General features: G+C 56.4%; 1 protein-coding gene and 1 long non-coding RNA gene across 14 annotated transcripts in view; one reads left to right on the plus strand and one right to left on the minus strand.

The window, feature by feature from the left end:
* NRXN2 (neurexin 2) overlaps positions 1–27794 on the minus strand; it is a 109784-nt gene that overhangs the window by 51449 nt on the left and 30541 nt on the right. For 5 of the 13 annotated variants that reach the window (XM_082477314.1, XM_082477323.1, XM_082477316.1 and 2 more), the window contains 6 exons: positions 24288–24589; positions 16230–16253; positions 8531–8692; positions 7405–7843; positions 3556–3942; positions 3190–3393 (listed from right to left, as the gene is read on the minus strand). In XM_082477314.1, the coding sequence (XP_082333440.1) occupies positions 3190–3393; positions 3556–3942; positions 7405–7843; positions 8531–8692; positions 16230–16253; positions 24288–24589 (1518 nt within the window). Of the gene's footprint in view, positions 1–3189; positions 3394–3555; positions 3943–7404; positions 7844–8530; positions 8693–16208; positions 16254–24287; positions 24590–27794 lie in introns of those variants that run through there. The other 8 variants (XM_082477317.1, XM_082477315.1, XM_082477320.1 and 5 more) reach the window with 3 other exon arrangements.
* LOC309668086 overlaps positions 1–27794 on the plus strand; it is a 217791-nt gene that overhangs the window by 19027 nt on the left and 170970 nt on the right. The window lies entirely within an intron of this gene.

The following is a 27794-nucleotide window of genomic DNA, read 5'->3' on the forward strand; positions in this document are numbered from 1 at the left end:
CAACTCCAGGGGGGTGACGAGGGGCAGGCCAGGCTGGGCACTGGCCCCAGAGGCCACGCCCAAGGTAGAAGGAACCCAGGAACCCAGGTCACCCAGGAACAGGGTGAAGAATCCAGGGACTCTACGGTCCTCTAGGGACAGAGACCAACCACCCTGCTCAGGGCCCGTAGACAGCAGAGCTCCGGGAACTGGCACAGCGTCGGCGGACGTGGTGGAGGCCGGGGCCGGGGCAGGAGGCACAATCGGCTTCTCTGGCATCTCTGCCTGGATGGAGGCAGCAGCCTCAGGCCTTCTCGGCCCTCTCCAGCCCAGCAAACACCCAGGCGCCTGAGGCTGGCACTGAGCGCCTCCTCCCGCCACATGGCCAGGGGCAGCTCCGCTCTCTTCAGGACCAAGTCTGCGTCATTCCTGTGAGTCCCTGACATGCTGTGCAGCTGCCTGTGGGAGCCTGGCTTCCCTCACTACAAGATGGGACCATGAGGCCAAAGACCAAGCCCGCCGGGCTCCTCTCCATCCTCCAGCAGCAAGTCTGGACCAGGACCGGGGCCTCGGTGGAGCAGGCCCTGGGTAGCAAGCAGGATGGGGATAGAATGGGGCTCCTGAGGTGGGGCCAGCTTGGGTCATGCAATGTGGAAGCAAGTCCCGGGCCTGGCTCTAAGCTTAGGTCCCTGTCCCAGTACGATTTCCCTTCCAGTCGGCTGGGTCAGTCTTTATGTGTGTGTCTGGCATCTATATAACGTCTTCACTCCCACTATTCCATTTGAGCCTCAAAACCACCACAGAAAGGAGGCAGAGTGGGGCTCCTTATCCCCACTTTACAGACAAAAAAACAGAGGCTCAGAGAGGGGAAATGACTTACCCAGCAGTCTAGGAGACCAGGGCTAGAACCCAGATCTTCTGGCCCCAGGCCCAGTGCTCTTCCCATCATAGCCTGAGGCTGGTGGCTGGGTGTGGACCACCTGTGTGCTTGTGTGGTTCACACAGAGGTCACATGCCTCCCTGCACACACATCACTTGGTGTCTGTGGACAGATGTGTCTGCAACAAGCATTTGGTCACGGCTTGTCATGAGCCGTTAGAGATGGCATCTCTGTGGATGGAGGTGGGCACAGCAGGCAGCGAGAGATGTGGGAGAACTGTCCTGCTGGCCACCTTGTTCCTTAACTTCTAAATACTTATGTGACACAGACAGAAAAGCATATCCATGGGAAGGAGATCCTGAGGGTGAAAGGTCCCGAGGGCCCCCCAGAGGGCACTGTCCTGGCCAAGGCTGCTGCCTCCTGTCGAACCTGAAGGAACCCACGCTTCTTCACAGGGAAACTAAGACAGTCCAAATGAGGAAGAAGCATCTGCTTTCCCTGCAAATAGAAGGCCCCAGATTTCCCCTGCAGTGTCCCCACCAAGTACAGAGCCACGTGCTTACCACACCGAGAACACACACGTGCCAGGGTGAAGGGGTACCTCACCCTGGGTACACAAACCTGGGCAGTCTGAGAACCGCAGGGCCACACACGGGGTCCTGGGCTGGCGCCTTCCTCCTGTGACCGTTTCAGGGGTGCCAGGGGCCGCTGTACAGACCCGTGGAGCACTGGCCAAAGGGTGTCTCCCATCCCGCTTCCCACTGCCACCCACCACCCACCCACTCTGTAGGCTGTGATTGCGGTTAGAAGCTGAGCTTCAGGGAACCCTAAAGTTCCCCACCTCTGGCGCCCTGGCCACCTGCACACCTCCCCACCTCCAGCCCCCGCCTCACTCAGCAAGTCTTTGTCCTAGGAGTACAAAGGCCAGGTGGCCAAAAGGGGAAAGGACACAGTATAAATTTATTAGCAAGGTAATGGGTCCCCAAAAGGCCACAGTCTGTCCCCCAAACGCCCTGGAGACCAATGTTAAGATAGACTCCAGATAAATATTTAAAGCTCAAAGCTCCGTGTTCTCTCCAGTTGAGCATTCTAACCTGCTCAGAAGAGCCCAAATTCTCCTCCAGGCCCAGGACACAACAAGCAACCCCAGGGGCCTGAACTTCCCACATGACAGGTCCTTGGGTGCTACACCTCTATACACTCAAAGGCTAGCCTGAAAGGGACAGATGTGACCCCAGCCTGGGCAGCTTAGGACCTCTAGCTTCCAGGGTTCCTCTGACTGAAAGCTCCATGATGGTGGGACCTCACCTTAGTCACTACTGTAGCCCCAGGTTCAGAACACACTGGCACTAAGAAGGTGTCCCATAAATATCAGCTGAATGAGTCGCCCTGCTGTTTTCCTTTTGACCCTGCCCACAAGAGCTGAAGCCCACGGAGAGTCCAACAGGTCTCACGGTCCCGCCACATGGGTGCCCCAGGGACTGCCAGGTGAAGTGGAGCCGTGCCTCTTCTGGGCAGGGGCAGAGGCATCGAGCCTTCAGGTGGCAAGGGCCCCTGATGCCCCTCCACCCCCCAGCTCTGTTAGAGGCAATGAGGAAAGCACCGAACCTCGAACCCCGAACCTCGAACCTCGGGGCAAATGACCTGCGTTTGAGTTCGGGGTCTTCCCCGACCATCACTATAGCTTTGTGATATTGGACAGGCCAGTAGATGGATTTCACAATCTATAAAACAGGGGCAGCTATGGGGACTCACATGTGAAAGCAGACAAGGGGAAGATGGCATGTCCCCTTGTGCACCACACACACACACACACACACACACACACACACACACACACACACACACACACACACACGGCTCTCTAAACGCAGAGCAGACGAGGGCAGCTGTGTGAGGGCTGGGTCCTCCTGTCTCCGGATCTGCCACTGCACTGAGCTTGGGCTGAGCACCAGTAGGCGTCTGCGAGCGCTTCACGAATGAATGAACCAACATATGAGCGAGCGGATGAGCCGACAGCCAGGAATGAGCTATGTCCTTACATGTGCGCGCGCGGGACACGTGGCTCCGAGACCCAGGAGCGCCCCGGGAGGGTGGCTGTCACACCCCAGACACATTCGGGGTCCCCCTCCCCCAGTGCTGCCGAGTGCGAGGCATCGCCCTACACTGTGCGTCCTCGCTGGGACGACGTTCTCAGGGGCTCTGACCAGGGCTGGCACCTCCCCACCGCCAATCTCTCACTGGCACCACCACCAGCTTCTCCAGACAGAGGGGGTGTGGGTGAGAGGCAGGGTCGGGGAAGGGGCCAGGGGCACGGGCGGGGCGGTTACCGAGGTTGACGGTGAGCTTCATCTGGCCCCCGTCCAGCTCCAGGCGCAGGGTGTCAGCTGACTCCCTGGAGGTGGTGGCCATCATGAGCCCGTAGGCCCGCTGGGACATGAAGCGCAGAGACACGTCCTCCGCCTCCGTGTGCATGGCGTTGGGCAGCATGATCTTCATGTACATGGAGCCATCGTAGCTCAGGACCGTGGCCTCTGCCCCAGGAGTGGGGGGAGGGAGAAGGGGGGGTGGACAGGCAGAGGCCAGTAGAGGGAGAGAGAAGACCGAGAGAATCATTGCAGGGGTGGCAGGCCCAGGGCTGGTCTACGAGGGGCACAGGGACGGGCAGGGGGCACCGGGATGACGACCAGCCTCACCTCTCTCACAGACCCGCCCCAGAAAGCCGGTCCCGATGCAGTCACAGACGAAGCGGTTCCAGCCCTCTCGACAGACGCCGCCATTGCGGCAGGGAGCGGAGGTACACTGCTTCAGCGTCTCCCGGGAGCAGAAGGGGGCGACGCCCACAGCCCCCTGCGCCTCAGCCAGGCCCCGGAGGTCTCGGCTACGCCCGTCTATGAAGAGGTCCCGCACGCAGCCCACGTAGCCAGCCCGGAGCGCCGCCGTCCACACCTCCGGGGGCAGGGGCAGGTCCACCCGCCCGCCTTCAGGTAGGCCGCCCAGGTACAGCTCGCTCTCCAGGTCCAGAATCTCGCTCTCCCCGGTGGCCAAGAATGGCGTGCTGCGGCTGTTCACCGAGATGGAGCCTGCAGATGGAGAGAGAGTGGGCTTCAGTGGGGAAGGCAGGACCGAGAGACCCCACAGGCCAGAAAGGATGTCCTGCCCTCGCACCACAGGCAGCCCCAGGCTGCAGACGCTGCTTGACAAAGGTGCCAAGTTCAGGAACCAGTGTGAGCCAGCCCCAGCCCAGCTGCAGTGTGCAGTGGGCCTCTGTCCGGACTCCTCCTTCCCACCTGAGCAAGTCCTCAGAGGATGTACAGGAGGTGGACACACCCCCAAAGGACTGGATCCTTCACATGTCCTTCCCCCAGCCAGCCCCTTAGACCAGGAGTCAGAGGCAGAGACCCCCAAGGAAGCTGAAAGGCTTGAATCCAAAGGGTTTCCCCCACTAACATTTATTGAGCTTTAATGACTATATGCCAGGCACTTAGCACTTCACGTATATCGTATCTCTTAAGTCTCACGGTAACCCTATGAAATTGGTCCTTTACGATCCCACTTTGAAATGGCAGATGCGGCTTAGAGAGACTGGGGAAGCTGCCCAAAGTGCCGCAGCGAGTAAGGACCAGAGCTAAAGTACCACCCAGGTGGCAGGACCCCAGAACCTGCATCTCCCACCCCCGGACCTGGAGAGGTAGGCAGGCGATCAGCTCCTGGAGCCTGTGAGACAGGATGGCAGCCAGGAAAGGGAAACCAAGCATGGAGCTTCTGAGTTGTAAGAGTTCTTTGGAAGGAGAGGCTGGTTATCTTAGAAAAAAGATTTGGGATCATGTGCGAGCTTCAAAGCCTTTCCTGAGATCTCAAGAAACCAAAACCTATACATTAGAAGCTTTATTCCGTTTGTCATTTTTATTCCATACATTCTCCTTCCGCTCTCCTTTCTCAAGTTTGGAAGAATTCTTTAAAAGATAAAAATAAAAAGTCCGACTGTCTCAGAGGGGCTAATAAAGAGAGGTAAGGATGGTTTGATCCATGCTAGGCCTGATCGGGCAGAGATCGGGGGTGGGGAGTGGTAAGAGACAGAGCGTGGGCATCAAGCGTGGAGCTGCAGGAACAGGACCAGGGCCTCCTCTGCACACTTGGCGCCTCATCTGGAGCACATGCTCCTCTGTGCAAACCCTTCCCTGCACCAGAGAGGCCCTTCCCCTGTGCCCCATTTTAACACCATGGTCCCTGGCTTGTCCTCCCTGACAAGGTTTCAGATCCCCACTCCCCCTCCCGGCCCCCCAAACATGGCCCCCAATCACCCACACTTCTATCTGTAGCAGGTTCCCCAGGTGCTTCCACCCACCCCCTGTGGGGCCTGCTGGACACGGACACCACCCAACTGGACTCTCCACAGACGAACAGAACATGAAAGAAGGAAGGGGGAGGAAGGCTATGGTGGGGAAAGGTTGTATAATGGAGAGTGAGCAAAAGGAAATTAAAGTGAATACAGGTCTTGTTTCAAGGTCACTCTAAAACATGGAAAGGGAACAAACCAAGTGTCCCACGACAGATGGGTGGATAAACAAAAGGTGGTCTATCCATACAATGGAACGTTATTCAGCTGTGAAAAAGGAAGGAAATGCCGTCACATGCTACAACGTGGATGAACCCTGGGGACATTATGCTAAGTGACATAAGCCACACACAAAAGGACAAATATTGTGTGATTCCATGTATAGGAGGTCCCTAGAATAGGCAATTCATAGACAGAAAGTGGGATGGTGGTAAACAGGGGCTGGGGGACGGGAGTTAGTGTTTATGCGGACAGAATTTCAGTTTGGGAAGATGAAAACATTCTGGAGATGGAGGGTGGGGATAGTTACACAACAATGTGAACGCCCTTAATGCCACTGAACTGTGCACTTAAACATGATTAAAATGATAAATTTTACGTTATGTATAAATTACCACAATAAAATTTAGAAACATGGGGAAGGTCAAAGAGAGCTTTGATGGAGTGACTGTCCCAAGTCTGTGCTGGTGTACACGAACAAATGTGGGCCATTAGAAATGGTCGAAGTGACCCAAGGACTAGCCAGGCCTGGTGTGTGGGCTCTGGAGATCGAGCGAGACTAAGGAGACCACTTCCTGAAGACAGAGAAGAGCGGAAGGCCCTGGGGTTCTATGCAAGGCCTGAGCAGATTTCCAACCTAGAGAGTTACAGATCCCCTGTGTGGAAACCCTGGGAGGCAACGAGTGCTCTGTGAAGACTCCCGGGTACCATCATGACACAAAACCAGGGGACGAAGCCATTTAGCGCAAAGCCTGGGGAAGGCAACATTTCCCTGAGGAAGGGAGAGGAAGAAACAAGCAAGCCCATGAGAGGCCAACACCTCCAGGAGCCACGGCAGCCCCTTCCTCCCTGTGTGTGTGGGGACGCTCACTCCACCCAGACATGAAGGCCCCGTGCAGCGACAGCTGGGGGAGCATGAAAATTTAGTTGACGTTGATAAGAGCTTAAATTGGATAATGTGTCAGTTCTCATTTATATCAATTCTTTCTCTTATGTCCAACAAGATGGAGAAGAGTAAAGAAGAGAATTAGGCAGAAAACAGGAAGAGGATGGGAAAGGAAGACTGAAAAGGAAGAGTGGAGGAGGGGTGGCAAGAAGCAGCAGAAGATTCAAGAACAGCACCTGCCCGGCCCCAGTGCCCTCCGCCCCGCTGCTTTATGGTGTAAGAACCTCACCAGGCAGAGCGTGGTGTTTACTGTCTGTGTCTCCCCACTGGAGCACGAGCTCCGGGACAGCCAAGACTCCAGCTCACCACTGCCCCATCCCAGCACCCTGGACAGCGCCTGGCGCACAGTAGGTGCTTGCTAAATATTTGAGTGAGTTTATAAAGAAGGTTGAATGAATCTAGATAGAAGGGAGGCAAGGTTGGGAATTTTTTTTAAGAGAACAAGATAGGGACTTCCCTGGTGGTCCAGTGGTTAAGAATCTGCCTTCCAGTGCAGGGGACGCGAGTTCGATCCCCGCTCAGGGAACTAAGATCCCACGTGCCGCAGGGCAACTAAGCCCATGCACCACAACTACAGAGCCCATGCACCTTGGAGCCTGCGCGCCACAACTAGAGAGAAGCATGCACACAGCAACTAAGACCCAACGCAGCCAAAAATAAATAAATAAAAATAAATAAATAAATAAATAAATGTTTTAAAAAGAGAGAGAGAGAACGGGATAACCACTGTGTTCGGCACTGCACTAATGCTTTTCCAGGTGTTCTCTTGATTTTCCCTCCTGAGGACCCAGTTTAACGATCCTTTTATAAAGAAGGAAACTGAGGCTGCAGGGGGTTGAGCGACGGCCTAGAGTCACACATGCAGGAAGTGGGAGCGTGAGGTGTGTGCCCGGGTCCGACTGACTCCGTTCTTTCCACCAAGGCACCACGCAACAGGGACAACAGAGGGGCCGGGAGGGCCAGGGGAGGGTGGGAGGAGAACAGCCCGGGTGGGTGGAGAGGGGCGGTCAGGGGAAAGGGGAAGGTCCAGAGGCCTCTGACCTTTGCGCCCGTCCCTCTGGAAGTCCACATGGCACCACTCGCCGTCGTTGACCTTGCGGCTGGACGCCCGCAGCTTGATGCCCCCAGACCCCATGTCCAGCAGAAGGTAGAGGTAGCCGTCCAATAGCTCCATGGCAAAGTAGTCAGCCCGCTGGGCAGCGCTGTGGCTGCCGGTCCCGGCCCCGGCCCGCCGGCCCTGGCTGAAGAGCAGCAGCCCGTTGGGCTCGGTGGTGCGGAAGTCTAGCGAGATCGAGCCGGTGCGCTTGGCGCTCCAGCGGGGCAGCGCCACAAAGGCCTCAGGGCTCTCGAAGGTCACAGGGTCCAGGGCAGCCACATCCTCACAGCGAAACGACAGGTCCCCCTGCAGCTTCATCTTGGGGTCTCCTTCCTTTGCCAGGCGGGATAGCTCCAGCTTGAAGTCATTATTCTTATAGACCACCTGCAGGGAGGGGCGGGGGTGGGCGGTCCAGGATGAAGAAGAGGAAGCAGTTTAGGGCCTGGCCACTCCTGCCTGGCGGCACGGGCCCCTGCCACCCAGCCCCAGGGCCCCACTCCACACCCCAGACCGTTGTTCTAGAACTGCACGAGCAGAGGCTGTGAACAGCACCTCCCTTGCCCCACTTATTTCTCTGTCCTGTCTCCCTGCCCAGCACGAGCACGGCGGCCCTCAGGGCTGCTGAATTGCAGTTCATAATAACTGCAGGACAGTCGCCACTGACGTCTGGTTGACATTTACGCTCTCATCTGCTCCTCACAGCCGCCTTGAGAAGTAGGTACTGACCACTCGTCTTACAGACGAGGAAACTAAGAGTCAGACAGGTCAAGGGACCCGGCCGAGGTCATGGAGCTAGTGAGTGGGCCTTAAACACAGGTCTTTAGTGTTCACGTCCACCACTCTCGCCTCTGTACACAGCTGCCTCGAGGGTCCTCTGAGAGGATGGGGGCCTTTGGGGCTCAAGGAAACAAGAGAGGAGAAGCCGGAGTCAATGGGCCTTAGGTTTTGAAGAGAGGAGATCTCCCACCACTGACCGGAAGGAAGAGGCCCCTGGCAGCTGGCCGGTCAGACCGAATCACACTGCAGACAGGGTTCCCGGGCTGCCCCCGGCCCCCTCCTGGCCCTACTCACATCCTTGAGGCAGCCCATGAAGTTGTTGCTGACGGGCGAGCCCGGCAGGTCCGCCGTGCTGGGGCTGCCCCCAATGTAGAAGAAGTCGTCAGAGCCCAGCATGGTGTAATCCTCCTGCGTGTAGCCTGTGCTGGTCAGGATCCCGTCCACCGAGATGGTCACCTGCCCAGCCCAGGGAGGGAGGGGGAGAGACAAGGAGACAACCGGCATCAACGCCCTGGGAAGAGCCTCGGGCTGGGCAAGGGAGGGGCCGGGGGGCAGCAGGGGAGGGGGACCCCCCCCATTTTTATGTCTGCTTGTCTCAGAGGAGGAACAGTGGGGGTGGGGGGAGGGAAGTGGGGGAAGGAGGCAGCACAAGATTTGATGGTTTCAGGGTGGGCTAAGGCCCAGATCGGCAGGCAGAGGCCTGAAGGGCACTCGAAGTGCTGCTCACTGTGAGTAGCACAAAGAAGTGGCTCCGGACGGAGTGGGAGCTTCAGGAAGGGCCCCATTAGGGCAGGATGCAAATGGCGCCCCCGATTCTCTCCTTTTGAAGGGGTCTCTGGACCCCCATGTGATCTCAGAGCATCTTTCATAAACAAGGCAGAGAACACCCGTTCTCCTGGGGTCCTGGTGGCTTGGACTGCCCTGCAGCTTTCCCTGCAGGGCGTGCAGGAGTCCTTTCAATCTTAGCCAGGAGAGAGGTGGACAACCGCAAGGGCATGAGGAACAGGAGCCCCGATATTCCTGGGGAGACTTGGAACTTCCTGGGGGACACATAGCGCCCTTGAGGGCTGATTCCCACCAGCACCCCCCTAACTGGTCCTAGCCCCCTTGCTGAGTCTGTCTCTTTACTCTCTGAGTCACTCCCTTGTCCCCCAAGGAGAGGGCAGCCACTGGCCTATTCATCAGTCTGCCTGATTCATTCACCACCACCATCATCGGGGCCAGGGTAAGGAACAGAGGGGGACAGGCTAACCTCATGTCACCTTGACCCTGGGCTGAAAAGTCAGGTAAGAAAGCAAGATGGGTAGGGATGGGGGCATACCTGGTGCTCTGAGGAGGTGAAAGGGGCTCAGCAGTGGCCTGGAGAAGGCTGAAGTGACCTTGGGGGGCAGTGACAAGTACAGCGAACTCCATGATTCCCTGCTCCCCAGGCAAATGTCCACCGAACCCCTGAAAAGCCTAGCCGTAGGAGCATTCCACACCCAGCCAGGCTGTGGCGAAGAGCCGAGGCCGGGGGACCAGAAGCCCCCACTCTCTGAAGGCTGTGGATTAGGACGGCCAGGCTCCTGCAGGGGTGATCAGGAAGCTGGCTCGCGGTGAACCCAACACTGTGCTTCTGCAGGCCACAGCTCACCCCACTCCCACACTCCAAACATGCCTCAGCACCCCCTTTTTGGGCGAAGTCTGGAGATTGGGGCCTTCCAATCACAGCCCGTGATGTCCTCCCCACATCAGTCCATACCCACATGCCACCAGCCATCTTCCAGTGACTGGTTGCCAGGGTTCCACTGTCGCAGGGCCGCAGAGTGTGTGTTAGGAACACCTAAGGGACATGGGCAGAACGGGGCCAAGGGGAACGTCCCTCACAGGCCCCTCGAGTCCCCCTCGTCTGGGCTGGAGCCTCACAGTGAGAGGGGTGGGGCCGAAGGGGCCCCCTCCTGGGAACCATCAAATCTTGTGCTGGGGGGACTAGGTTCAAGGACAGAGGTAAGGGGGTGTCTTTGTGGAAGCGGGCACTTTGAAGCTTTTGGGTCTTGTTTCGAGGGGAGGGCTGGTCATTATTGTTTATTTCTTCTTCCCTCCACCCCACCCGAGGCTAGGAAGTGGAGATCTGGGTGGAAAAGGGAAGGGTCAAAGTATTAGTCACAAAAACATGCAGACAAGATTAGAACAGGCAGAAGGGGGCTGGAGAAAGGGCAGAAGGGGGCTGGGACACAGAGATGGGGGTAAGACAGGGAGGCAGGGGGAAGGGGCCTCCATCCTGCCCTCCACCTCCACTCCCGGGGCTGCACTGAGAGACCAGGAATTGGGCCACTATTAGTTCCTGAGCCTGTGTCTGGTCACCCCAACTAGAGAGTCAGCTCCTGAAGGCCGGGCCCCTGGCCTGATGTGTCCCTGTAACCCTACTAATCCCAGCACAGTCCAGGGGACACGTCTCCGTCATTAAAATGAATGTCAAGTCACCTTGCGACCCAGGGACACACTTGGCTCTCACTTGCCTGTGTCCCATCTATGAACCCAGCGCCTCGGGGGCCTTTGGTGGACAGAATCTCAGTCCTCCGAGACTGCTCTGATGGGACGACCCTGCTCCTGTGCATGGGGAGGGCCCTCCCGGCCCCAAAGTTCACCCGGAAGAGGCTCTTCCTTGCTCTACATATACGTCGGCCTACCAGCAGCCTGAGCCGGTCAGCTGTCTTCCTTCCCCAGCCCCAGAAGCCAGGGCGCCAGCTACTGGCATCTTCCTCACCCTATGGGCCCTCTTCCGCCAGTCGATTCAGCCAGTTCACCTGCCTTTGCCCTCAGAGTTAGAAGGACCTGACTTGGGGGGGGTGCCCCTCCTCAACTCCCGTCCAGACTGGGCACAAATCTGACCTTGCTCGCCATGGCTTTACGCAAATCACCACCACGTGGTGCCCCCTATTGGGAAAGGGCTGCCTTAATCCCTTTTGTATCTGTCCCTATTTTAGAGCCACCCTGGCCCAGGGGGTGGGGAGAGGGTAGCAGGAGGCAGGGTAACACGGGGTGCACAGAGGAAGGGGGGTGGTCAGCCTGGGGGTGGGGGAAGAAGAGAGAGAAAGGGGGAGACGGGCACCGGGTAGAAAGGAAGCCAAGGGTCGGGGGAATGGAGGAAGGTCTCTGGGGAAGGCAAGGAGGGAGATGACTGAGATTAGTAAAACCCGACTGTTCCCTCAGACAAATCAAAGTCCAGACACAAAAATGGCAGGTTCGTTAGTAAAAGCAGGAAACAGGGGAATAATTCCCCCGGTCCCCCTCCACCCCAGGGGTTCATGATGCCCCTGCCCCCCAATCCCCCCGCGCAGCTTCTGGAAGGGGTGGGGCCGGCAGGGGAAGAGGGCAGAGGGGGGGCATGCGACACAGAACAGCCATCACAGCTAGGACGCGTGCAGGTTAGAGGGCCAGGGTGGGGGGCCTGGCCCAGCAGGACAGGCGAGAGAAAGGCAGCCACAGGTGGGAAGGCGTGCGGGACCGGGGGGCATTGGGAAGAACCGAGATGGAGGCGAAAGAGCTGTAGGGGTGCAGGAAGGAGAAGCTTCCTTTCAACGGAGGAAGGGAGAGGAGCCACCACTAGAACAGAGACATGTACAGGTTGCGAAAGAAAGGGATGGGACATTAGACTCAGACCTCCCTCCCCAGATGGTGACCCAGACACTCATTCCCACCACCCATTCACCACTGATCACTGATCACTGAGCCCAGACACACCTGCTCACACATCACGTCTTACTGAAGGCAGTGGGAGGGAGTCCTGACAGGCTCATTTCCAAGCAGAATCCTTTTTGTCATCAGGACCACGGCTAGCACCCCAAGACACAGCAGATACTCTGCACCCAACCCACACCAATCCACGCAACACAGACAGACTGGGCCCTGAGTGGGGCTGAGTAGGACAAGAGGAATGAGCCACAGCTCTGCCCTGGAAGAGCCACGCCCAGCCAGGGATGAGGGGAAGGAGCACAGAAGACTCAGGAGCCCAGCGCCCAACCTCCGCTGTTCCCCAGGGACGGGGAGGGTGGCTGGAGGTGGCTGCAAGGGGCAGCCTATGACCTGGGTGGGCTCTCAACCCTCCCTACTGGCCCCACCTCTCTTCTGCTCTGCTCTGCTCTGCTCATCTCCCCCCTTAGGCAGGCTGCTAGGATGTGAAACCAGGTCTTGGCCACAAATATCTCCACTCGGGCATTCCATGCCCACCGCACCCCCGGAGGAGAGGCTGGGGAAGAGGAAAATACCCCTCTGACATCATCCAGAGCCTTTCCCAGCTCCCTGCTATGATCACAGGGTCACTGACCTTCCTGGGAGGGGGATTATTTGGGGGAGAATAAGACTGAGGGCAGGTGTTGTTAACCTGTAGGCAGGCTAGATGGGCTTTGGGGAGTCATGACACCCCTTGGCATTGTATGCAAACTGCTTCAATGGGCTTCTTTTTCCTGTGAGAGTCCACTGCTGCCACCAAATTCTCAAAAAGCTCCTGAGCCAAAGACGGGTAAGGACAACTAGTTTAGGAAGAAGGTCCTGGCCTGCCCTTAGGACTGCGGACGTGGGAGTAGGGCATGCGGACGGGAGGACGGCCGAGGGAGCGTGTGCAGCCCTGTTCCATGTTTGACTTTAGCCATCTGCTTGGGGTGGGGAGAAGCTGAGAGAGAAACAGGTTGGAAAGACACACCAGGAAGATGACCTAACCAGCAGTGATAGCCCCACGGTGAATCCTGACGACTGGATTTAATAAAGTTTGGGAACAGAAACTTCAGGTCACAAATCCTGAGTTCTCCTATGGCCTTTACCACCTTCCAGAACAATCTCATTTTACATCTCTGACTCTCGTCTGTAAAAGGGGTTTAACAACTTCCATCACTCCTGCTTCTCCGAGGCTTACTATGAGGATCAAATGAGATCAATAAAGTGAAAGCACTGAACTCTTCCACTACTTGCTATGTGACCCCAGGCCTTCTTGGGCCTCAGTTTCCCCATCTGTTAACTGGGAATAATCTCTGCCTGCTGCCTGCAATCCAGGCATTCGTCGAGTTTAAATGATATTCAAAAGGTGAGAGCTATTTAGAAGAAGCAAAGCCTCCAGTGTCACGAGCAGAGAACACTTCTTTCAGCCTGACCACACCTGACCCAAACCTCTCCACTGGTTGGCCTTTTTGATCCGGATCCACCCTCTGCCCCAAGAAGGAATACTCAAATAACAAAAAGAGTCCATATAAAGAAGTTAGTAAAAATAAATACAAAACCAACCAGAGCCCGGCTGAGGAATGCCCGGGAATCAGAGCAGGTTGAACCCTGTCTCTTCCGGTGCCCGGTTGTCTGACTCCATTCTTGGCTGAAAGAGCTGATCCCTGGGACAGGTATCTGAGGCTTTATGAGGCGACTCAGGCCACCCACGGGCACCAGCTCTGGTCGTCAAGCAGTGACGCTCACGCCAGAAAGCGTGGACTTTGGAGACTTAGAAATTCACAGGGACTTTCCTGGCAAGGGCTGAAACCAGACAGGGCTGTTTGCTTCTTGACCAACTTAACCAAGTCATTCCATCCTCCCCAGGCCCGATTCCTGGGGCATTCTGGGGTTTCATGTAGTTATTTTGGGACTGATTCCCAAGAAAGGACGGTAATAGGATCTCCAATGGGGCCAGATATGCTGTATTCTCCAGGGTTTGCTATGAGAAGGGAATTGCTTCTTTACAAAACATCCCTGCCCTGGAAACACGGAGATAATCAGTTAACATCTCATAAAGCTTAATAAAATTATAATTCCCTTTACAGAGTACAGACACTTTCACTTCCATTCCCCTTCTTGATCTTCACACTGACCCCATGACATAGGCAATGCAGGTGTATCAGCAGCTCGTTTGGTAGCTGAGGAAACAGCTTTAGTCCCAGTTCACACAGTTTTTAACTGAATTGAGACTAGAAGGAAGGGGAGGTCTGTAGGGCCCTGATTCTCAGATGGTATCCCCAGGGGCTGGCTTTATCTTGCCTCCCTTCTGTCCCCAAAGTCACAGTTCGGCTGTCTAGTGAAGCTCTGTAAAGAAAGAGTTCCAAATGCCCAGCTCCTAACAGGTACTCAGTGGCCTGGCCTGAGGCATGGCAGCACCGAACTCCTAGCAGCAGCAGCTGGAGAACAAGGCCTGTGGAGGGGCCGTGCTGGGACCACCACATGGCTCCACCTAAACACTGGGACGACAGAGTGGCCAAATGAGGTCTTGGACTGGGGAGGGCTAGGCTGGCCGTGGCCACAGGTACTAGCTCAGGACAGGGCAAAGGATGGGACCACCACAGGTCTGTGGGTGCAGGGAAACACAGAACTGCAAGAGTATCAGGACAGGCCAGATGTGGCCTCAGAGGTACATCCTCCTGGGGAGGTGGGGGAGCCACTCAGACAGGGAGCCTCGGCTCTCATGCTTCCCTCCTCTCCAGCCAGGCAGCTACGCACACCTGGGAGGCTGGGAAGGCCAGGCAGCTGCCCCAAGCAGCGTGGGCCCCGTGGGAGCAGACACGTCCATCTGCAGGGTCCCCAGCCTGGTGTTCAGTCACTCTGCATTATTAATAGGCGATGACTAACCGCCTGCTGCCGCAGAGCCAGGACAGGGCAGGCAGGAGGGAATCCCGGGGGATGGCGCACAGCGGGGCCTGCAGGCATACGCTCCAAGGTGAGGCGAGGAGCAAAGGGCCAGCCTCAGCTTCTTCCCTGTTCCTGCCCTCCCTGTCTCCACAGCCCACCTCCTAAGAGCCCTCAGCAGCTCAGAAGCACACAGTCACGCAGCCCCCAGCTCACACCGGCGTTTACACTTGTAGAATCACCAGCAGAGAATCACAAACACACAGTACAGTCTCCCACTAACACCCCCTAAATGTCACACCAACATTTACACACAGTCGCACCCACACACCAACACACACCAGCTGCGTCTACACAGACACCCACACCAACACTCACCGGGACTGAGCCCAACCCAAACAGAGGAGCTTGGCGACAAGTACCCCGACTTCACCCCAGCTGGGCCTCCTCCTCTCACCCCCTCAACAGGGAAGGGAACCAACCCCAGTCAGAGGCCATGCGGGACAGGCAGGGGGCAGACAGGGGACAGGAGATGGAAGGGAAGGAAGGAAGACAGTGTGAGACACAGTGTTAGTCAGAGCAGCAGAGTGGTGGGGGAATGGGACACTGTCCCTGGAGGGGGGAAAAGACCATTCATGCCATGCAGGGTGTCGGGGGAGACGGAACCAGGACCCCTCAAGACTGAGAAGTGAGGGAGGGGATGCCGCTTCTTCCCTGGCAGCCAGCATGGGGCAGCTCCTAAACTGGTATGAATGGTGATTTGAAGGAGCTCTGGACCGGCCCCAGATGGCCCTGCATCCCCCAAGGCCACCTCCCTCGCTGCAGCCTGCGGAGCTGGCTGCCACTGGAGGCCTCACCCCCAGCCCCCTCCCCCAACTCAAGGGGCCTGTCCGGGAGCTGACAGTGAGCAGAGCGTAGCATGTCATGGGATGGTGTTTTCCATGGATTTTCAGGAGACCAAGAAAGAAACTAAATCAAAGAAAAGAAACAAGGGGCAGGGCAGGGGAGAAAAGGAACAAAATAAAGCAATAAAATAAGCAGCCTGGCATCGGGGCTGGTCTAACCAGAGCCGATGAACGTGGGGCCTGCCCCAGGTCTCTCTGACCAGGAATCTGAATTCAGAAGTGGGGGGTTAGGGCAGGGACAGACCAAATTCCTCAATTTCCGTTTGTCTTTTGGATTTGAGTTTGAACCAAAAAAAAAAAGAAAGAAAGAAAAGGGAAAGAGGAAAACTAAAAGAGAGAAGCAAAATCTAAAGATTGTCCAGGACGCAGAAAACAACTGGAAGAGCAAAACAACCAAAACCAAACGGGGAAAGGAAACGAAAGAGGGAGAATCGAACAGTTAAAAAAACCCACGGCAAACCAAACGGTAAGACAATTAGAGTGATATCTACCAGATAATGCAGTTTGTTTACCATAGCGTGTCCAATGCCTGCGTGCTTCACCGGAGATATGGGGGAAGGGGGTGGGGGGTGGGGTCAAAGAAAACAACAAAGACAACAACGAAAGAACAGAACGAAAAGAAAAGAAAAAGAAAATGACCAACTGTGAAACTCAAGGAAGGAGGAAAAATATATATCCATATATGTTTGGTTGTTTGTTCAGCCCCTCCCACCTTAAGTTCAGCTGAAGTATTTTGTTTAAAGAAAATTAAATTATAATGGGAGGGAGAAATAAAACACACACAAAAATTAAATCCCTTCTCCCAATCCCCCCCCAACCCCTCCTCTGGATTCCTCTCCCCTCCACCATCCCCTCCGGGAAGAGCCGGCTGCAGAGAAGGGGAACAGTTAAAGACCTTGGTTAGTAGAGAAGAAAACAACAAAAGAACTGGACCAGGAAAGCAAAGACTTAAAGATGGCGACATTCCGCAGATGAGACAGAAAGGTTAGTTCGGTTTTTCACTCATACCTTGCCCCACCTGTCCCTGCCCATCCCTTGGTCCCCCAGGTTATAAGCGTGTTAGTCACACACACAGAGTTGGCAACGGGGTTTTCCAACAGAAGGTGAGAGAGGGAAGGCAGGCGGTTAAGAAGCAGACCCAATTATGCAGTATTAGTAAGTCCTATGGGCTGAAATGTTAGGGAGTTGAGGGGAAGGGAGGGAGGGGAACAGGGGTGTGAGAAAGGGATGGGCTATTGACTCAGGGAATGGACGGATGGGTTTGTTGGCTAACTGGTCAACCAGATGGCTTTCCAGAGAACTGGCTAAAGAGCAAGTTGGTACTGGCCAACTGGCTGACCAGTGACCATGTCGAGTTAATGGGTTAAATGGTTGGTGATGGGCCAGCTGGCTGTCAGACTGGGAGAAGAGTGGCCAAGGCCCCCAGAGAATCCCAGGACTGGCTCAAATGAGAGGCAATTTCATTTGGAGGCAAAGAGAAGGGGTTCCCAGGGAGCATAGGAGGGGATATGGGTATCTGCTTTTCCTGGGGATGGAGGATAGCAAATAGATCCAGGGAGTCATGGTGGGGGGAGGGGCAGCTCTGTTTTTGGTGGGGGTGGGGGGTGGGGTAGGGTTGGGGTTTTTTCTTCCCATTTCTGTTCCTCGAGAAAGGAAGAGAGAGCAAGTCACCACCAGAACAGGGAAAAGGAAACTTGCCCTCCATGGGCTGGCAGAAAGCTCACGCTCACATCAGAGCTAATCATCCCAAAACCTCTTCCCTCCCCTCCCCGCTCCCACCGAGAACTGCCTCCTCCTTCCTTGGTAAACTGACCTTTCAGAGCCCAGATTTCCCCCAGTTCTTCAATCATCCCACGCCTATTCTCTTATGCTCCTCTGGGCAGCTGTTCCTCCCAGAATGAAGTACCCCCTCACCACCACCACTCCTGTAAGTCCCTGGAATTGGTCAGGCTTTCCCAGCAGCCCAGCCTCCTTCCACACACACCCCCAGACCCCTGCGCCTCCGCTCCCCACAGCCAGCAGCAAAAATTCACTCCCCCCACAGACCACACCATAAAAAGGAACAGAGAGGCCCACCTCTCTCTAAAATCCCTTACTCCTCTGTAAACTATAAGCCAGCTTCTTCTACCCGAGACTCTAGAGGCCCCGCCCCCATGTGGCTTTATATTCATTTCCTCTCCTCATGGTCAAAGAACCACCTTCAAAATTACCCTTTGAGGAGGAGATGGCGAAGGGGCTGAGGCAGCTTCACTTAGTGTATCAGAGATGTTGGGACACTACTGCTTGATGTCCATCAAATACTAAACTGTGCACCCGAGAGTGTGATTGTGAGAAGGAGAGGTCTTCTAGAGACAGATCCATTAGTTAGAGAGTTATTATAACCAGTGGGCACAGGACTAATTCAGTAAGACAATTAATAAAGGCCTTGTATCATTAAAAATAACAGAAGTCAATACTAAGCAGCTAGAAGAAGTGTTAAATAACCAATATTAATTATTAGTGATGCAGAAACAGTTTACATAGCAGGAAGACAAGCATCTAACTGCAGGTGCAGAGACTGGAACAGGGGATAACACGTGGTACAAGGACTGGTCCTATCAGCCAGTAGGACCGCTGGGAAATGAAGAGGCCAACTACTCAGGACAAGGAACCATTAGCTTCAGGGCAGCTAAACCCATGGCACCAAAAAAGGTACAAGTGCTCTGGTATCACTGCACTAGTCAAACAAGATAGGGGGAAAAAGGCATTGGAGGTAAAAGTCCAGCTACTACTCTTTTTTAATTAGAACTGGTAGTGGAGACTAGAATAAGGAAAAAATAATTTTCGACTTTCATGGACAACTTCAATTTTTAACAAGTACAAGAGCGAATTAAGAAACAAGATTGAGGGAATTCCCTGGTGGTCCAGTGGTTAGGACTCCATGCTTTCACTGCCAAAGGCACGGGTTCAATCCCTGGTCAGGGAACTAAGATCCTGCAAGCTGTGCAGCACAGCCAGATTAAAAAATAAGAAAGAAAGAAACAAGATTGAGAGGGCCTTCCACTGATGTGTCAAGAGATCCAGGCTTCCTCTGATAAATAGCGAGGTTGTGGTGGGCGAGACGGGGCCCCTCTAGACCTAGGTATTGCAGATCCAGAACCCAGTCCATGGTGATCATGCCCGAAGGGGCAATTGTGGCCAAATACTAGAGTGGAGCCTCCACTGGAACCCATCCTGGCACCTGTAACACAGCAGCCCATGCCTTCCCGAATGCCGGGATCGGGAGGGCTGAGGCTTCAGACTAACAAATGAGCAAGGAAAGCTTTGCCCCACTCACAGAAACAGCTAGAGGGCTCCTGGAGGCCAGGAGCACAAGGATGACGGTGCATGATGAGGGAGGAGGGCATCAAGTCACAGAGGGAAGAAGTCAGTCATTGTAGCAAGTATAACTTACCATGGCCAAGGGCCTTTGACAAAACTTTACCCCATCTTCACCTTGATCTATCGGCATAGCTCCAGCCCTTCAAGAAAGCCAAGAAGGGGATTATACGCACAAATCACAAAAGTCTGAGTGAAGGCAATCTCTGTGGAGCTTGAGCAAGAGACACTCAGGACAAAGAAAAGAGGACTCAGAGATAAGAGGGGCCCATTGGGCTTCCCTGGTGGCGCAGTGGTTGAGAATCTGCCTGCCAGTGCAGGGGACACAGGTTCGAGCCCTGGTCTGGGAAGATCCCACATGCCACGAAGCAACTAGGCCCATGAGCCACAATTGCTGAGCCTGCGCGTCTGGAGCCTGTGCTCCGCAACAAGAGAGGCCGCGATAGTGAGAGGCCCGCGCACCGCGATGAAGAGCGGCCCCCACTTGCCGCAACTAGAGAAAGCCCTCGCACAGAAACGAAGACCCAACACAGCCATAAATAAATAAATAATAATAATAAAAAAAAGAGGGGCCCATTTTTCCAAGAGACAAGCAGAACATTTAGATGGTTCAAGATTTGGGAACACCCAAGAATGGCGGTACCACAAGACGAACGACAGGCACCTTAGCAGTGCGCACCAAGGCCGGCAGCCAGGCCCTCTCGGGAGGCAGAAAGATGGAGTCACACTCCCATCCTCCCACTTCCTGCGGGACAGCATTGGGCCAGCTCTTCAACCTCGCTGGTGAAATAGGAGTATCTCCCACTTCACAGGATTGTTCGAAAAGTTAGGTGAGATACAAAAGAGAAAAGAGACCCTTGAACTTGGGGGTTCCGGAGGAGGAGAGATGTGAGGGTGCAATCTGATTAATGCTGTAAGAAAGGGACAGGTCCTGAGGAGACTCTGAGGGGGCGGGAGAGTAAAGTGAGGTGGAGTTTTTCCCAGAGGACAAAAGATATTTCTGGGCACCTATGAAATAGATCTGCTGGATCCTCATGTCCAAAACCTCACCAACTGGCTTCAAGAAAGAGCCCAAAGGAACCAGCAAAACCACTAGAAAAACAAATAAAAACACTCAGTAGTTGCTGGTATTAAGCTCTCAAGGAGCTTACCATGTAGAAATAGAGAAAAGAGGTGAACCCAAATTATTGACCATGCAGACGGAGTGTGATGATAGGGCCAGAGCACAGCAAAGAGGGAGACTGGCCAGGGGGCCCGGAGGATCAAGGAAGGCCTTACAAAAAAGGTGGCGGTTCAGCTGGGCCTGAAGGATTGGGAAAAAAAAAAAACCCACAACTAACAATAATGACGGCAGCAAGCCCTCCGCGGCTCACGCGGTGCCAGGCACAGGCCATCACCTCAGCTACTCCTCAAAGGCCCCTCTCACTTTGCACAGAGAGGTTACATTACTTGCCTCGAGTCACTCCAACTAGTGGCAGAGCTGGGATTTGAACCCAGTCTGTCCGACTCAAACCCCAGTTCTAGGGTTTCACCCGGCAGAAGGGAGGGTGAACGGTAGTGTTGGCGGGAGCTCTGTGGGAACGAGGTGGGCAGCTCGGGAAGCCAGTATAGACAGGGTGTGTAGAGCAGCACAGTTAGGCCCTAAGATGGGGCGTGTGACAGGCCGGAGAGACAGGGCAGCCCGGGCCGGAAGGTGGGGGAGGGAGTCCCAAGTGCCCGCCAGGCCCCATCCTTGGGGGATGTCTCTCCTTGGGGCCCAGAGGGGCTCCCGAAAATCTCCCCACTGAGGAACGGCCTCATGGGAGCTGGGCGGGTGGAAGCTCCACATATTTTGGGAGCCAGCTTGTCTTCCAGAGTTCGTGCTGGCTAGTGATGAAATGGGTTGGCACTCGGCTTACGTGGTGGGGGGAGGCATACTGCGTGTGGGAGGAGGGTGGGCCCAGGATTAAAAATAGGCCTCAGGGAATCCTCAGAGGGAATTATTCCTGCAAAGATCCCCCAAGAGACACCACCGGGCACAGGGTCCTCAAGGCTGGGCTCGGAGGGAGAGGAGGGCGAGAGCGGGGTGTGGTCTCAGTCAGGTGTCCTCCGGTGCTGACTGCAATGTTCTAGGAGTCTCTGGACGATTCCGGGGATCACTATCTGGTTCAGGGGAGGGGGGTGAAATTCTGCCTCCTTCCAGTTTCCCAAAGCTGCAGGACCAAGAGGAAGGGAGACCCCTCAGTGCTTGTCCTGGGGCAGGCTCTCCCCAGGAGGCAGCCTCCCCGGCTGTTCTAATCACTTGGGGAAAACAGCGTGGATCCCAGTGTCCTCAGATCCCAGCCATCTACCCTAAAGGCAGAAGCAGATGTCATTTCTTACCTCACCCCCCCATCCCCGTCTTTGCTCCTGGCCACTCTCAACCCAACGTCACTCCTAAGATCATAAAAGGATCTTTCCAATCCCAGGACACCACGTGGCCCCTGTATAAATGTGTCTGCACAGGTTTCTCCCCTTCTTCGCACTACTGACATTTGGGGCCAGATAATTCTTTGCTGTGGGGCTGCCCTGTGCATTGTGGGATGTTTAGCAGCATCTTGGCCTCTACCCACTACATGCCAGTAGCACCCTCCCTGAGTTGTGACACCCAAAATGCTTCCAGACATTGCGAAGTGTCTCCTGGGGGGCACTCCGCCCTCGGTTGAGAACCACTGCTCTAGGGACAACAGGACCCAATAAATTATTAGAAGCCCTGAAAGACAGGCACTCAAAAGGCCTGGTGAGGATGGACTTGGCCACAGGCTAGGCCCTGAGCAAGGGCAATGAATCCAGAGCAGAGCCTCAGGGCTGCCCTTCCATCCCCCTGATGGTCACAATGACCAAAAAAGGGCTGCAGCTCATATTTACGGATGTGGACTGGAGTGAAATAAATCTCTCCAGAAACCCTTTCTAAGGAGACCTCTCAATCAAAGTCTTAAAGCAGACACCCTCTTTGGCCCCGAAGGCTTATGTTCAGGTCAGCATGGCCTGACTCTGCTCTGACCCATCCGGCACAGCAGGCCAGGGGGATGTGGTCACCAGTTACCAGCTCAGACCCGGGACTCTGTGAGCCCCGGGAAGAGGCTACGATGGATCCCTGTCCACACTCAGTACTGCTGAGGCCAGGCCTCACTCCCTCCGTATGGAGTCCCCGCCTTCCCTGGTCACAGACCTCTCACTCCTCTCCAGGCCTCTCGAGTTCCTAGAACATTTAAGATCCCTGCCGCTCAGCCGGCCCTTGTGTGCCTTTGCTCTGTCCACTTTTAACCGCCTCATCCTGTCTCCTCAAGAGCCGAAGGGCCAGGAGGGCGGGGCCCATGTCTTTTTTCCCTCGGTACCCAGTATAGATGGACAATATATTGGCCAAAGGACACGTGGATAGGGACTCTGGGCTTGCAGCGTGTTGCCAAAGGCAGTACCAGGTGACAGCGCTGGTCCTGGGGAGGGAACGTCAGCAAGAAGGCAACTCCGCCCAGCCCTGCAGTAAATGTGGGTGGCACCTAAAAGTATGACAAACAGCACACACACTCAGGTTTGCTCAGACGGTGGTGACAACACAGGACAGCCCTCCGGCAGGGTCAGGGGATGATGCGACGTGAAGGGGGCACCACCCTGAGGAGGAGTGCCGCTCTTCAGAGCTCGGGGCGCACCGAGAGCAGGTGCCTGGGTGGGAGCCGAGTACAGCAGGGAGCGGCGGCTCGGAGAGAGCAGGCGGGTCCGTCACGGTGTCCCTGCAGCAAGGGGAAGGCACCCGAGGAGGGGGACTCCCCATTAGATCATCACTCAGTGGGCTGAAGAAGAGCAGGTAAGAACAGTGTGAGGTCAGCCGGAATCCCGCCCCCCACGAGCCTTTCAGTGGGAAGAAGGGGAGGAGGAGAGGGCAGGTGACAGTGACGGTGAAGAGCAGAGTCATCGGAAGTTCAGCCACCAGGAAGCTCAGCTAGAACCAGGAAATACAGAGCAGATACCTAGTAAGAGAAGGGCTGCAAACCAGCCAAGACAGCACCTCCCAGGGCACAGAGGCTCCGTGCTCCTGGTTGCACTGAGCTTGCTGGGGGTGGAGCTGGAAAAGTGTCCCTGCCACCTGCTACAGAAACTGGTGGACCCGGAGAGAAGGACCAGCAAGAGTCTGGGCACCTGGGCCCCAGGTGCCAAGCGATCAGGGCACGGAGTCAGAAGGTGGATCCAGGAGCCGCTGAGGATGCACAGCGGCTTCTCCTGCTTTGGAAGAAGGGTCTGGCTCGGACTCTTCTTGAGGCGGGAACCTCTCGGGGCTGGAAACAAGCTGTGGAGCCTGCTGTCAAGCAGAAGCCCAGCCAGAGGGAACGCTTCGCCCGCCATAGCCACCCTGCGCCTCGCGAGAGGCGAAGAGGCCACTGAGAGGACAGCGCCGACGCCCAGACGCATCACCCCCGGGGTGGGGGGGAGTCTGCGAGACGGAGCTGAGGGGACGCTGAGGACACTGTCCTGCCTGCAGGGGCTGCCCCAAGAGTCTCCTCGAGCTCCCGCATGGGCTGGCCTGGAAGCCACGGAAAGACAGCCACCGACCAGTGGGAGAGCCTGCGTCCCTTCGGAGGGATGGGAAGGGACAGGGGAGAGAGGGTACTGCCCGGACGAGAGGCAGGACCCAGCACCTCGCCAGTCCGTTCACCTCTCACGCCTGCTGCCCCGACCTTGCTCTGAGCCCAGGCCTGCCTCTGCCCTAGAAAGGCCCCGCCTAAGGGCAGGCCGCACCCCACCCCACATGGCCCAGGCTTCCTGCCCTAATGGGACACCGACTCAACCAGAGTCTGGCCAGAGTCTCCCCATCCCGTAGCCCCCCAGGGCCCCGCAAGTTCAGGTTCTATCTCATTCCTCCCAGCCCCCGAATCGCCCTCCTGCCAGATTACCAGATTCCTCAGCCCCAACCCTTGAACCCAGCCCCTGGCACCAGTCGGAGCCTGGCCCTTCCTCTTCTCTCGGGCTCCGGCCCCGGGGCAGCCTCCTCCCTAGCGCAGTATTCTGGTCCTTGAAGCCTGCCCACTGCAGCTGCGCTCCTGGACCCTCCCACCCCAACCACGGCCTAAACCTTCTTCAGAACCACGCCTTGCTGCTGGCCCTGACGCCTCGCCCCCGCACCCCAGGCAGCCCGCTCTCCCCACTCCCGTTCTGTCCCAGATACAGCTGGCCCCTGGCCTTCTTCTTGCTCCCCCTACCTGGCGCAGGTTTCGAGTGACCCGGACGTCGTGCCAGGCGTTGTCGTTGAACTTGCCGTTGACGGGTTCCACAAGGGCCTCAAAGGCTCCCGAGCCCAGGTTGATGACGAGCCAGACGGCCCCAGATTTGAGGGACAGGTTGACATAGTCGGCCGACTTGCCCGTGTGCAGCATCAGCCCGTTGCGCTGCAGGGTGCGGAAGGCCAGTGTGATCTCGTCCGTGCTGCTCTGGATCGGGTTGTGTGACAGGTCATAGCAGAAGAACTCATTGCCTTTGAAGGTCGCCACAAACTCCTCCTTGCCTGGATGCCGCGGTGGGGAAACGGGAGAGGGCTGAGTGGGGCAGGGCACTCCAGACCCTCCCTCTTCCCCTCCAGCCACCCAGGCGCAGGTCCTGGGCACCGGGAGCCCCTCGATCCCAACTGCAAGCTTTAGGCTCTCTCCCCTCCCCGTGCTGTCCACCCTCTTCTCTGGACCCTGCCGTCTTTGCTGTCAGAAGTCAGCTTCCCCCATGTCTGTCTCCAAAGCAGGAGGCTGCTAAGTGGCTCTCACACTGCCAGCTGACAACTAAGCTGCCACAGGGCCAAGCGAAGCAGACATTCTCACTGTCTCCCCCCACAATGGCCCTCCATCGGCCACCCCCCTTAACAAAAGGATGTGGAAGAGCAACAAGGAACTGCACCGGACATCTTCCCGGAGTGTCCCGCTATGGTGGGGGCACCAAGGGTCTCCTGAGTGCAGCCCACCTCCCCCTCCCGCCTCTTCTGCCATTCTCAGTGCCTGGGGACAGTCTGAGGCCTCACCACATGGGGTGGGACTAGTAGGCCTACTTCGTAGCAGTGAGCAGATGAGGAGAATGGGGTGGAGGAGGCAGGGGGAAGACACATGGGAGGCGATGCAGGTGGCAAGGATGTGCGTCAGGGAGCAGTGGGCCACTGGGCGGGGCTGACACAGGTGGCCACCATGCCAGCTGTCACCGCCCCCCCAGCTTCCTAGTTCAACCTGAGAGGACAGCACAGACAGGCCCTAGGCAGAGAGCCTCCAAGGGTCCCCAGAGGGCAGGTGTGGGACCCTGTGTGCCAGGAGATGGCTGGGGGCAAAAGTGCACAGGCAGGCCCGGCTCTCGTGTGTGTGTGCGTGAGTGTGTGTGCACAGGTAAGCGCCCTGCATGGGGTTCCTTCCACTGGCACACTTTAAACAGGAGTGAAAACAACTGGGAGGGCCTTAGGGACTTTTAGCGTTCTGTAAGTGGGTGACAATGGCTCCGTGGAAGGAAGGTGGGTCCCAGCCCCACACCTTCACAAGCCGGAGCCCACACGGAGGGAAGAAAACAGGCCGTGGAGTCAAGGGAGCGCAGAGGACCTGGACTCTGACAGTTTCTCCTCCCAGCAGGCGGTGGCACAACGGCTGGGCCTACCCACCTTGCAGGGTGGATGGGGGGCGAACAAGACGGCTGGCCAAGGGCCTTCATGGAGTGCAGAGATTCTCAGCACAGGTCCCCAGGCCCAGGAAGAAGCAGGGCACGATGCCGGTGCGGGGGGCACACGCGGCCTTCAGAGGCCCCTGCCCCCCTGTGGGCCGGGCCCCAGCAGCAGGCGCCCCGTGTGGAAGCCGTGTCTCTCTGGGTGCCTCTCCTGCAGATGCCTCTCCCCTGCACAACGGCCCCACTCTCTCCCTCCGGGCAGTCTGCCCACAGACTCAGTCCTCACTGCTTCCGGATGCCAAGGCACCAGCTGCTGCCCCAGAGCCTGGCACCGCACTCACTGCAGCTGGCCAGGCCCGGTTTCCTGAGGTCACAGGGCAGCGAGGCTGGTGGGGCATCAGCCACACGGGGACAGCCACAAGCCCCACTCTGCCTACCTTGGGGCTCCAGTGGGAAGGGCCAGAAAACCAAGAGGAGGAGTCAAGGAGAAACAAGAAGGGAAAGACTGGCGATGTGGAGGGAGGCCACGTAGAGAAGGAGAAAGATGGACCATGAGGGACAGAAGGGAAATGGAGACAGCGCAGAGCTGTGAGGGAGCAACAGGTGATGGGGGGAAGCAATCTGGATAAAGACGAAGGCAAGCTGGGAGGGGACAGGTAAGGGTGATGGGAAGAGGACCCTCAAGGAAAAGGGGACAGAGACCTCCCAGGAAAGGAAGCCAAGGGTTTCTCGGGGCCTTGCTGTTTCCATAGCAACCAGGCCTGCTGCCCAGGCAGAGCCGGTGGGGGGGGGGGGGGGGGGGGCTCAAGGACCAGAAAAGGGAATGTGTTTGACCTTGAGTTTGCTCCGCATCCTACTCCCTCCCAGAAGCTGGGCCTCCCCTCCCACTCCCTCACCTTCACTACAGTCAAAGAAAATATTAAAGGGAGAGTCAAACAGAAAGGAAGGAAAGAATAAGGCAACCACGTGAGAAAGTGATTGGAACAGAACAAAAGAGGCCAGTAAAAAGGAGAGAGGCGGGCCTAAGGCTGGACCACGGCTGCCAAGGCAAAGTGGAGAAATGAGGCCATTCCTTGACTCCTCTGGGCTCTGGCTCTGGTCTCCTAGGAGAGGAGGCAGAGCCAGCCACTCTGGAGCCAGAGTCTACATGTTCTCCAACGCCCGTCACCGCCACAGACCCAGGTAGGCCCAGGGATGGAAAGAGGCTTGGAGCAGCCAGAGGGAACCTGAAAGAATTGGGGGAGAGCGACAGAAAACAGATGAGCAAATGCGAACAAGAAAACCCAAGGTGGTGGGAAGGACAGAGATAGCCCCTGAGTGGGGAGGAGGCAGTAGGACCTCTAGGGATTAGTGTGTCAGGTAAGCACGTGGGGGCTGCCCTGCCAACCATGCTCAGAAGAGCACCAACCAGATCTAAGAGGAGCGAGACCTGAAACAGCAGGGGGCGCTCTCCCACACCTCGCCGCGCGGACGACCCCGGAACTACAACTCCCAGCAGCACTTGAACAGTTACCCACTCCTAATAGTCCCTGGCACTGGAAGGGGGTCATTGCTGATACCTGTTTATCTCCCAGGGTCAGGGAATGTGGAGCCCCACAAGTGTCTGCAGTCAAGCTGAATGTGGCTAGAGACCAGTTGTTGTGGTCCTGGATCTCTAATGGCCATGGCGGGGCAGAGCAGCTGCCTCCTTTCCAGGCCCAGCTCAAAGCCCTCCTCTGGGAAGGTCTCCAACCCCCTTAGCCCCTCCCTATGCTCAAGCACTACAGCTGTCTGTTCTGCTCATTTGGCACTTACTGCCTAGTAACATCTTGTACTGCTCCCTTGGGAGGAAGTGTGATGTGAGAAAGAAGACCTGGGCACTAATGCTGGCTCTTGCACCAGCTTTGTGACCTTGGCCGAGAGGCAACATCTCTAAGCCCCAGCTTCCTCCTCAGGACAAAGGAACTCATCATCGGCCTACCTCACAGGTCACCGTGGGCATCTAGAAAGAGACCAGACCAGGTGAGGCTTCATAAACTGTAAACCATTCCACAAATAAACGACTCTTACACTGGGATGTAACTTCCTCTGTGTGTATGTGCTGC

This window comes from Balaenoptera physalus (genome assembly GCF_965194825.1).
Source record: "Balaenoptera physalus genome assembly, chromosome: 10".
Classification (NCBI taxonomy): domain Eukaryota; kingdom Metazoa; phylum Chordata; class Mammalia; order Artiodactyla; family Balaenopteridae; genus Balaenoptera; species Balaenoptera physalus.